The 12,172-nt window shown below is 42.2% G+C and overlaps 2 protein-coding genes across 2 annotated transcripts in view; one reads left to right on the top strand and one right to left on the bottom strand.

The window, feature by feature from the left end:
* Positions 1–590: 590 nt before the first annotated feature.
* Positions 591–9,363, bottom strand: proca1 (protein interacting with cyclin A1). The gene is made up of 4 exons (XM_008124680.3): positions 8,916–9,363; positions 6,400–6,532; positions 6,146–6,280; positions 591–4,362 (listed from the first exon to the last, which is right to left on the bottom strand). Exons 1-4 carry the CDS (start codon positions 9,115–9,117, stop codon positions 2,478–2,480), a joined length of 2,355 nt encoding a protein of 784 aa, XP_008122887.3. The 5' UTR covers positions 9,118–9,363; the 3' UTR covers positions 591–2,477.
* The window catches only part of LOC134292994 (adenine phosphoribosyltransferase-like), an 18,673-nt gene continuing 15,378 nt past the window's right edge, over positions 8,878–12,172 (top strand). Inside the window, exon 1 of the mRNA XM_062959023.1 lies at positions 8,878–8,970. The gene's annotated coding sequence lies outside the window, so the exon portion shown is untranslated. The remainder of the gene's footprint in view (positions 8,971–12,172) is intronic.

Raw genomic sequence — 12,172 nt, 5'->3', positions numbered from 1 at the left:
TTATCCAAGGCATTTTTGTAGTCAATGTTTTCAATATATCATGATATTTTGATGCTAAATTTGTAAATACAGTAACTACAACATAACATTACTGCATATTGAACTACTTTTTCTGTCAAATTTGTTGTATAACATGATGTTTTGGTGCTTAATTTGTAAAATCATAACCTAATTTGATGTTTAATAGGCTTTTCCGTAATCCATCCTTATTATCCAAGATATTTGCTTATTCAAAGTTCTGCCAGCCCATTTAGCTTGGATAAGTGAGACTCTACTGCAGGGGTCCCCAAACTTTTTAAGCAGAGGGCCGGTCCACAATCTTTCAGACTGTTGAGGGGCCGAATTATCATTTGAAAAAAAAAACAAAACCAAATTCCTATGCTTATTGCACATGTCTTATTTGTAGTGCAACAACAACAACAACGAAAGAGCAATACAATATTTAAAAATGAAAACAATTTTAACCAACATAAACCTATTGGGATTTCAATGGAGAGTGTGGGCCTGCTACCAGCCAATGAGATAGTCAAGTTAATTAGGATTGTTGTTGTTGTTGTGTGCCTTCAAGTCATGTCAGACTTTGGGCGAGCCTAAGTCTAAAATTAATTATTTATTTACTGCATTTATTTACTACATTTATATCCCACCCTTCTCTCCCCGAAGGGCACTTAGAGCAGCTATATGTACATACAATATATTATATTATTAGCATAACACAATATTAGCATTATATATTACTACTAGCTGTGCCCTGCCACGCGCTGCTGTGGCCAATTGGAATTGCAGTGAGTAGACTCGCTGCTTGTAAGCCTGGGGGCAGGCGCAGATGGAGCGTTCCAGTTTTTGGGGTTTTTTAGGCCCCATGGAGGTTGGGGATGAACCTAGAGAAGTGGATGATGGGTTCTGTTATCAAATTTTGAGGTTGGGAGGCCTTTAGTTTTGTTGTTTTGCCCGGTGGAGCGATGCCATTCTCCTTTTATATATATAGATTAGCTGTGCCCGGCCACGCGTTGCTGTGGCAAAGTGGTGGTGGTACTGGTTAAAAATTGTTGTGTAATTTTTATTTGACGTTATTTGTATTTTTAAATTATTTTTATTGTAAGTTATCTTTTTATTTATTATATTTTATCATTTTCTTGTATTATTTTTAGTTATTTTCTGTTATAGTATTTTATTGTATTAATTTTTTAGTGTTTTTAATTATTTTTAGTGTTTTTTGATTTTTTTATTGGGTTGCTAGGAGACCAAGTTGGAGGAGCTTAGCCTTCTAACTGGCAGCAATTGGATAAAAGCAATTATTCCTCTCCCTCTAATTTGGACTTTATTTTTCTTTTCTTTTTGTTGTATCAACCTAGAAGCTTGGATGATGGGTTGTGTTGTCAAATTTCGAGATTGGGGGGCCTGTAGTTTTGTTGTTTTGTGGGTCACCGTGATGCCATCACTCTTTTATATATATAGATATTGAACTATACCACTATACTATTATATAATATGTAATATATAACATATAATTAATATTATTATATGGTATTACTATTAGTATTATATTGTATAACATAAGATTATTATCAATATTATATGTATATACAATATATTATATTATTAAAACTGATATAAAAATATTATATTATAAAACTGAGGGCGGGGGCCAGGTAAATGACCTTGGAGGGCCACATCCGGCCCCCGGGCCTTAGTTTGGGGATCCCTGCTCTACTGTATATATAAATAACAATATTCTGGGTGGTCAAAAGTTGGGTATTTTGCACCCCTCGTATGCTCTTCCCCATTGAAGTTTGGCTTGGGCTCTTTCTGGGGACGAATGTTTTCCCCGCTCGGTTGTTCGGGCCTCTCGCTTTTCTCGCCCTTGAAAAGCGTTGTTGGCAAACGCGCCGGCGTCTTTGGCAACCCGAAAAAGAAATCGGCGTTCCTTGGAGTTGGAACGGGAATAGTCGCATGGATCGGTGCCATTTGGGTCAGGAGACCAGAATATATTGGGTCGGGAAATGTGTTTTTTTTTAGCCTTCGAGGCCGATGAGTCTTGAGGAAAGACTCGGGGAATGTCAGGGATTGTTAAATAGACACGGCCAGAAAATGACCGAAATGGTTGAGGCCAAGTTAAGCAGATAAAGTTTGAAATGGGCGTTCCGGAGACAGGATATTTATTTTGACAACATCAGAAGTGTTATCTCTGGAGGGAGGTTGTGGGGCCAGCTTTGGGGACAACGGAGGCAAAATAAGGACACAGGGATCTCTTCCCGATAGGAATTATGTCCTTGTTAAATAAAGTTTGAAATGTGGACACAAACACTCCTCGGAGCCAAATACATGCCATAGTTTGCCCACCCCTGGCTTAGCATAACCTCCAATCTGTCCAAACACACAAACCAGATGGGTAATGGAGTGCTTTTTTTGGGAAACCGCTGGACACGATAGGCTTTGCTCAATTTATTACTCCGTGTTGGATCCCCTCCGAAGTCTCAGCTCGACGCCGGGCTCTTTTCCTTCTTCGCCGGGCGACGTCGCTCTTTCCTCTTCTTCCGAAAAGGCCCCACGGATGAGGAAATTGTTGGGACGGGATCCGGCACGATCACCTCTTTGCCCGGGTCGTCGCTGAGGATAGCGTTGAACGGGTCCTCCTCGCCCAAAAACGGGCCTCCGAAGCCCATCTTCCCTGCTTCTTGGGCCGCTAACTCCTTTTCCGGATCTCCGAGGGGAACGGGTGGCACGTTCTGTTGTGTTTTCTCCTCCTTCTTTCTCATGCCTTTCCCCTTCTTTCCTTTCCTCTTCTTGCCTTTGCCTCTCCGGTGCTTCTTATCCGGCCGATTAAGCCGAACGGCAGCATCGGTGATCATCGCAATGGCTTCATCCGGTCGATTCTTACGAACGGGAGCATCGGTGATCATCACAATGGCTTCATCCGGTCGATTCTTACGAACGGGAGCATCGGTGATCATCGCAATGGCTTCATCCGGTCGATTCTTACGAACGGGAGCATCGGTGATCATCACAATGGCTTCATCCGGTCGGTTCTTACGAACGGGAGCATCGGTGATCATCGCAATGGCTTCATCCGGTCGATTCTTACGAACGGGAGCATCGGTGATCATCGCAATGGCTTCATCCGGTCGATTCTTACGAACGGGAGCATCGGTGATCATCACAATGGCTTCATCCGGTCGATTCTTACGAACGGGAGCATCGGTGATCATCGCAATGGCTTCATCCGGTCGATTCTTACGAACGGGAGCATCGGTGATCATCACAATGGCTTCATCCGGTCGGTTCTTACGAACGGGAGCATCGGTGATCATCGCAATGGCTTCATCCGGTCGATTCTTACGAACGGGAGCATCGGTGATCATCGCAATGGCTTCATCCGGTCGATTCTTACGAACGGGAGCATCGGTGATCATCGCAATGGCTTCATCCGGTCGATTCTTACGAACGGGAGCATCGGTGATCATCACAATGGCTTCATCCGGTCGGTTCTTACGAACGGGAGCATCGGTGATCATCGCAATGGCTTCATCCGGTCGATTCTTACGAACGGGAGCATCGGTGATCATCGCAATGGCTTCATCCGGTCGATTCTTACGAACGGGAGCATCGGTGATCATCGCAATGGCTTCATCCGGTCGATTCTTACGAACGGGAGCATCGGTGATCATCGCAATGGCTTCATCCGGTCGATTCTTACGAACGGGAGCATCGGTGATCATCGCAATGGCTTCATCCGGTCGATTCTTACGAACGGGAGCATCCGTGATCGTCGCAATGGCTTCATCCGGTCGATTCTTACGAACGGGAGCATCCGTGATCACCACTGGTTGATTCTTTTCAAATCCGTTTGGCCTAACTGGAGGATCGGTGATCACAACCGACTCATCCGGTCGAACAGGAGCATCAGTGATCACCACGACGCGCTCGTCTGGTTGTTTCTTACCAAAACCGCTGGGCCGAACAGGAGAATCTGTGACCGCAACGGTCTTGTGTGGTTTGTTCTTACCGGGGTGAACTTTGATACGCTTGTCCAGTTGTTTCTTACCAAAACGACTTGGCTTAAGTGGAGGATCTGGACGATTCTTACGAGGCCTAATGGCAGAATCAGGGTTGTTTGGTTGCTTCTTCCCGAATCCGCTGGGCTGAACAGGTGGATTGGTGATCACAACGGGCTTCTCAGGGGTTTCGGTGACTTCCACAACAGGCACGTCTGGTTGATGTCGAGGAGTCGCTAACCTTGGTGACGGGATTGTTGTCATCAATCGGCCGTCTATCAACCGCCCATCGATGACCTCCCCGCCGTATTCGTACATTGCCTGTTCCTGTACCACCGCGACGGCCACCGTACTGTAATTTCTACACCTTTGGAGGAGTAAAGAAAGAGAATAAACATGCGGTTGAGAGGAATGCTTAGTTGCAGAGAAGTAAATTTCAGGCCCGTTCTTACAGATGTCCTCTTTTCAACCATTGTTCTACCTATATGGTGCATTTTATTGTCATCTTTGCCTCACTTTGCCTGTGATCTTTCTATTAGTTCTGGGTACAAAACCATATAGAAGTTGTTCATGCTGTTCTCTTGTCTTGTGGTTGTGCTCATAATACAGTATACAGGCATCCGAAGAGTTATTATCATGGGAAAAAGGGGTCTCCACTGAAGCTCCCAATACTTATTTCCACAACAAGCCACAATATTATTATTATTATTATTATTATTATTGACACTAAGACAGAGTATGACACAGCAAACGAGATATATATGCTGGATTTCGTATCACAAAATCACAAGTCGAACACTCCCCAAGTGTTTATTATTATTATTATTATTACATAAGCAGTTGTACTACAGAGTGGATGGGTGGGTGGGAGGATGGATTAATACAGGGGTCCCCAAACTAAGGCCCATTGGCCGGATGCGGCCCTCCAAGCTCATTGACCTGGCCCCTGTCCTAAACTTTAGACTTAGGGTTGACCTAAGTCTACCTGGTTTTTGGAGGTCTCTTTGCTTAATTATGGCCTTATGAGATTGTCTAGATGGTCTTTGAAGGTCTCTTTGCTTAGCTACGGCCTTATGAGACCATCTAGATGGCTTTTGGAGGTCCCTTTCCTTACCTATGGTCCTATGAGATGTCAAGATGGCCTTTGAGAGGGTTCCTTTCCTTACCTATGGTTTTATGAGATTGTCTAGATGGCCTTTGGGGGCCCCTTTCCTTACCTATGGTCTTATGAAACCATCTAGATGGTCTTAGGAGGTCTCTGCTTACCTATGGTCTTCTGAGATCGTCTAGATGGTCTTTGAAGGTCTTTTTGCTTAGGTACGGCCTCATAAGACCATCTAGATGGCTTTTGGAGCTCACTTTCCTTACCTATAGTCCTATGAGACTGTCTAGATGGCCTTTGAGGGTCTCTTTCCTTACCTATGGTCTTATGAGACCATCTATATGGTCTTTGAGGTCCCTTTCCTTATCTATGGTTTTATGAGATTGTCTAGATGGCCTTTAGCAACCCCTTTCCTTACCTGTGGTCTTATGAAGCCATCTAGATGGTCTTTGAGGGTCTCTTTCCTTATCTATGGTCTTCTGATGGCCTGACGAGATCATCTAGATGGCCTTTGAGGGTCCCTTTCCTTACCGATAGTCTTATGAAACCATCTAGATGGTCTTTGGAGGTCTCTTTGCTTACCTATGGTCTTATGAGACCATCTAGATGGTCTTTAAAGGTCTCTTTGCTTACCTATGGTCTTATGAGATAGTCTAGAAGGTCTTTAAAGGTCTCCTTGCTTAGCTACGGCCTTATGAGACCGTCTAGATGGCTTTTGGAGGTCCCTTTCCTTACCGATGGTCTTATGAGACCATCTAGATGGCCTTTAAGGGTCCCTTTCCTTGCCAATGGTCTTATGAGACCATCTAGATGGTCTTTGGAGGTCTCTTTGCTTACCTATGGTCTTGTGAGATCATCTAGATCAGGGGTCCCCAAACCAAGGCCCTCCAAGGTCATTGACCTGACCTCTGTCCTAAACTGGACCTAAATAGGTTGGTAGGTAGATTCCTAGAGCTAGCAACCCCTCCGTGATTGATTGATTGATTGATTGATTCCTAGTTCTAGTCAACCCCACAAGGGATGGATGGAGGGAAAGGGCTGGTCTTACCAGACGTAGAGGTAGGGCTCCACGCATTGCTCCTTGTAGGCGAACCGGAAGCAGGGCACCCGGATGACGTTGAAGAAGGCCTGGCCCACCACCCGCGACGACGTGTCGTTCACCGACCCCAGGCACGCCTTCAGCCTGCAGCGACAACGAGCAAGACAGGTAGGCCTCTTTTCAAATACATATTTCCACATTATTTACCATACTTTGAAAATAATTTTTGCTTATACTTTGTGGGTCCGTTGTCCCCAGCTCACCGGTTGTCACAGTCGCAGTGGCTGATGGTGTGCCAACGCAAATTGCGGTAGCCGTATTTGTAGTCGAAGGGGTGGATGACGTGGTGGCAGTTGTCGTGGTCCCGGCAACATCGGTCTGTCTCGCGGTGTTCGCCTATTTAGGGGAGAATTTATAATGTCAAGGTACCTAAAAGGTACCAAAAATATGTTCCCATCCACACTAGAGCTTTGGAATATTACTGTATATACTCGAGATAAGCCTAGTTTTTCAGCCCTTTTTTAGGACTGAAAAAAAACCCTCCTCGGCTAATACTCGGGTGAGGGTCCTGGTGGGCTTATACTCAAGTATATATGGTATATTTATTATTTTTCTCTATTATTATTGGTATTGTTACATTTATTATTTTACTCTATTAATTATAATTATTACATTTATTATTATTCTCTATTATTGTTACTTTTACATTTATTTTACTCTATTTTTATTATTATTAATACATTTATTATTTTACTCTATTTATTATTACATTTATTTTACTGCATTTATTATTGTTATTATTACATTTACACTCTGGTGGCTGTTGTGTTGGGTCACACGTCGGACACTTCCCAAGTGTCTAGGACTGTGTGATGTATTATTATTATTATTATTACCATCATTTGAAACACAACAAGATGAGTCCACAGCAGACACTCTTCTGGCTGTTGTATTGGATCACACGTCGGACACTTCCCAAGCGTCTAGGACTGTTATTATTATTATTATGATTATTATGATTATTATTATTATTATTATTATTATTATTATTATTATTATTATTTGAAACTCAACAAGATGACTCCACAGGAGGTACTCTTCTGGCTGTTGTATTGGGTCACACGTTGGACCCTTCCCAAGTGTCTAGGACTGTGTGATGTTGTATTATTATTATTATTATTAATATTATTATTATCATCATCATTTGAAACTCAACAAGATGAGTCCACAGGAGACACTCTGCTGGCTGTTGTGTTGGATCACACGTCGGACCCTTCCCAAGTGTCTAGGACTGTGTGATGTATTATTGTTGTTGTTGTTGTTATTTGAAACACAACAAGATGAGTCCACAGCAGATACTCTTCTGGCTGTTGTATTGGACCACACGTCGGACCCTTCCCAAGTGTCTAGGACTGTATGATGTATTATTATTATTATTATTATTTGAAACACAACAAGATGAGTCCACAGGAGACACTCTGTTGGCTGTTGTATTGGATCACATGTCAAACTCTATCCAAGTGTCTAGGACTGTGAGATGTATTATTATTATTATTATTATTATTATTATTATTATTATTATTATTATCATCATTATTTGAAACTCAACAAGATGAGTCCACAGCATACTCTTCTGGCTGATGTATTGGATCACACGTCGGACCCTTCCCAAGTGTCTAGGACTGTGTGATTTATTATTATTATTATTATTATTATTATTATTATTATTATTATTAGAAACACAACAAGATGAGTCCACAGGTGACACTCTTCTGGCTGTTGTATTGGATCACACGTCATCTTGTTGTGTTTCTAATAATAATAATAATAATAATATAATAATAATAATAATACATCACACAGTCCTAGACACTTGGGAAGTGTCCAGGACTGTGTGATGTATTATTATTATTATTATTATTATTATTATTATTATTATTATTATTATTATTATTATTATTATTATTATTAGAAACACAACAAGATGAGTCCACAGCAGACACTCTGCTGGCTGTTGTATTGGGTCATACACCGGACACTTCCCAAGTGTCTAGGACTGTGTGATGTATTATTATTATTATTATTATTATTGACACAACGACGTTGTATGACACAGCAAACAAGATAGATATGCTGGATTTCGTTTCACAAAACCACAAGTCGAACACTTCCCAAGTGTCTAGGACTGTGTGATGTATTTTCGGATGATGCGTGCAGATCCCAGTAAGGTGGCCTTTTGCAGTTGGCAGATCGTAATTTTGTCAATGTCTATTGTTTCCAAATGCCGGCTGAGATCTTTTGGCACGGCACCCAGTGTGCCCATCACCACCGGGACCACCTGCACTGGTTTCTGCCAGAGTCTTTGAAGTTCAATCTTGAGGTCCTGATAGCGGCTGAGTTTTTCCTGTTGTTTTTCTTCAATGCGACTGTCACCTGGGATGGCAACATCAATGATCCAAACCTTGTTCTTTTCCACAACTGTGATGTCTGGTGTGTTGTGTTCCAGAACTTTGTCAGTCTGGATTTCCAGAACTTTGTCAGTCTGGATTGTATTGGATTGTATTGGATTGTATTGGGTCACACACCGGACCCTTCCCAAGTGTCTGGGACTGTGTGATGTATTATTATTATTATTATTATTATTATTATTATTATTATTATTATTATTATTATTGATAATTGCAAGGAAGCAAAAAAGCAAAACAAACCCCAATCTCTTACCCATTGCCTTGTCTCTGCAGAACCAGAACCAGTATTGTCGTAAGCAGCAAGGACTCACCCAGTTCGTCGTAGCTCCCCGCGATGTTCCCGGCTCCGCACCAGAGGGTCCCTGGGTAAGTGAAGCCCCTCTTGACCCTCTTTGGGCCCCCCTCCAACGCCGCCCCTTCCAGGTGGGCCTCTGAGTCCTGGGAAGAGCCCAGAAGGGAGCCCAGAAGGACCAGCCACAGCAGCAGCGGAAGAGGAGGAAAGAGCCTGCCCATCTCTGCCTTCCTTTGCCGGCTTTCAGCACTGGGACCCCAAAGACAGCACCAGAGGCTTTAAATGGGTGGCCTGATCCCTGGGGAAGGGAGGGGGGAAAGTTGAGGGAGGGAGTGGAAAGGGGAGGGGTCTTTTGGACCCCTTCTTACCCCCCTTTTCTTCTTTCCAAGGCTTTTGGGATTTGGAGAAAGGAGGGCGGAGGGAAGCTTGGGCTCCTAAGCCCCTTTTCATCCTCCTTCCAGGCCTGACCTAAAGTTACCTCTGGCAACACCGCCCCCCCCCCCCCTTTTGCCCACCCACTGGAGGGGTGGCCCGAGCCTTGTCTCCATGGCAACCGAGGTGGGGTGATGTGGCCGGGCCCATGGGATTCCCCTCCTTCTTGCACCCCCCCCAGTCCGCCTTTTTGTACGGCAACCGGAGGGTCAACGCTTGTGACCCCCACTCTTTAGAGACTTTCCTTCTGTGGGATTTTGCAATTGAGATTGTGGGAAGATAACACGATGTGACATAACACGATGATTTTTGTTCCGGGGTTATACATGGCATTTCCTAATTAGTACTATCATCAAAACATGGGGGAAGTTTATTAAACTGCCCAAACTTTGTTTTATTTATTTATTATTTATTTATTAGCAACATTTATATCCCGCCCTTCTCGCCCCGTAGGGGATTCAGGCCGGTTTACAAGTATATATACATACAATCTATATATATAAAAGAGTGATGGCATCACGGCAGCGGACAAAACAACAAAAGTAAACACCCCACAACCTCGAAAATTGACAGCACAACCCCTCATCCATGCCTCTAGGTTGATACAACAAAAAGAAAAGAAAAATAAAGTCCTAATTAGAGGGAGAGGAATAATTGTTTTTATCCAATTGCTGCCAGTTAGAAGGCTAAGCTCCGCCCACTTGGTCTCCCAGCAACCCACTCAGCCCAGGGGACAGGCAGAGTTAGGCCTCACTTAGGCCTCTTCCACACTGCCTATAAAATACAGATTATCAGATTTGAACTGGATTATATGGCAGTGTAGACTCAAGGCCCTTCCACACAGCTATATAACCCACTTATAATGGACTTAATGTACGGTAAAACCTTTACCCTTTACCTTAACTACCACCAATTCCTCAATACTTTATTTCCCATACCACCATACTTCGCCACAGCAACGCGTGGCTGGGCATAGCTAGTATATTATATTATACGACTGTATTGCAATATTGTTAGTAATACTGCATGTAATATAAATATACAATTATAATAGTGAATTATAATTATTGTTACATTGTATTACATCCTAATATTATTACTAATATTACATGTATATACAATATATTATAATATTAGTATAGTGTAATATTATTATATATTAAAAGGTAAAGGTTTTCCCCTGATGTTAAGTCCAGTCGTGTCCGACTCTGGGGGTTGGTGCTCATCTCCATTTCTAAACTGAAGAGCGGCGTTGTCCGTAGACACCTCCAAAGTCATGTGGCCGGCATGACTTTATGGAGCGCTGTTACCTTCCCGCCAGAGCAGTACCTATTGATCTACTCACATTTGCATGTTTTCGAACTGCTAGGTTGGCAGAACAGCAGGTGCTCACTCCGCTCCCCGGATTTGAACCTGGGACCTTTCGGTCTGCAAGTTTAGCAGTTCAGCGCTTTAACACACTGAGCCACCGGAGGCTCAATATGCAGTATTATTAGTAATACTGCATCTATATATATAAAAGAGTGATGGCATCACGGCGACCCACAAAACAACAAAACTACAGGCCCCCAACCTTAAAATTTGACAACACAACCCATCATCCATGGCTCTAGGTTGATACAAAACAAAAAGAAAAGAAAAATAAAGTCCTAATTAGTGAGAGAGGAATAATTGCTTTTATCCAATTGCTGCCAGTTAGAAGGCTAAGCTCCTCCAACTTGGGTCTCCTAGCAACCCAATAAAAAATAATAAAAAACTAAAAAATAATTAAAAACACTAAAAAATTAATACAATAAAATAACAGAAAATAACTTAAAATAATACAAGAAAATAATACAATATAATAAATAAAAAGATAACTTACAATAAAATTAATAAAAAAAATACAAATAACGTCAAATAAAAATTACACAACAATTTTTAACCAATACCACCACCACTTTGCCACAGCAACGCGTGGCCGGGCACAGCTAGTCTAATATAAATATACAATTATACTAGTGAATTATAATTATTATTACATTGTATTACATCCTAATATTATTACTAATATCATATGTATATACAATATATTATAATATTAGTATAGTATAATATTATTATATATTAAAAGGTAAAGGTTTCCCCTGACGTTAAGTCCAGTCATGTCTGACTCTGGGGGTTGGTGCTCATCTCTATTTCTAAGCCAAAGAGCCGGCGTTGTCCATAGACACCTCCAAGGTCATGTGGCCATAGGCATGATTGCATGGAACACCGTTACCTTCCCGCCGGAGCAGTACCTATTGATCTACTCACGTTATTATATTATTAGTATAATATTGTATTACATTATAATATTATTATCAATATTATAAGTATATACAATATACCTCGCAGTTCAAAAACATGCAAATGTGAGTAGATCAATAGGTACCGTTCTGGTGGTAAGATAACGGCGCTTCATGCAGTCATGCCAGTGGCCACATGACCTTGGAGGTGTCTATGGACAACGCCGGCTCTTCAGCTTAGAAATGGAGATGAGCACCAACCCCAGATTTGGACATAACTAGACTTAATGTCAGGGGGAAACCTTTACCTTTGCTATGTTTGTATATGTGGCATCGGATTGTTTCCTACTCATAAGCTGCTCAGAGTCCCCTTCGGGGTGAGAAATGGCTACTTTCAAAGCAAGTTAAAATTAAACAGGAAATAACACTTTTAAGCCAGGAACAGAACATTTTCCCCCCGAATGTTGTCATATAGCTATTTCCTGCCATCAGGAAGACCTTGGTCCCTTATCTGCCGCTATGGATGTCCTTTCTTTGGTGGAACAAAAGGATATTTTTTTGGTTCAGTTTGCATAAG

This window comes from Anolis carolinensis, unplaced genomic scaffold (genome assembly GCF_035594765.1).
Source record: "Anolis carolinensis isolate JA03-04 unplaced genomic scaffold, rAnoCar3.1.pri scaffold_7, whole genome shotgun sequence".
NCBI classification, from domain to species: Eukaryota; Metazoa; Chordata; class Lepidosauria; order Squamata; family Dactyloidae; genus Anolis; species Anolis carolinensis.
The sequence above is the reverse complement of the archived record's forward strand: the minus strand, read 5'-3'. Positions and strand labels throughout refer to the sequence as shown.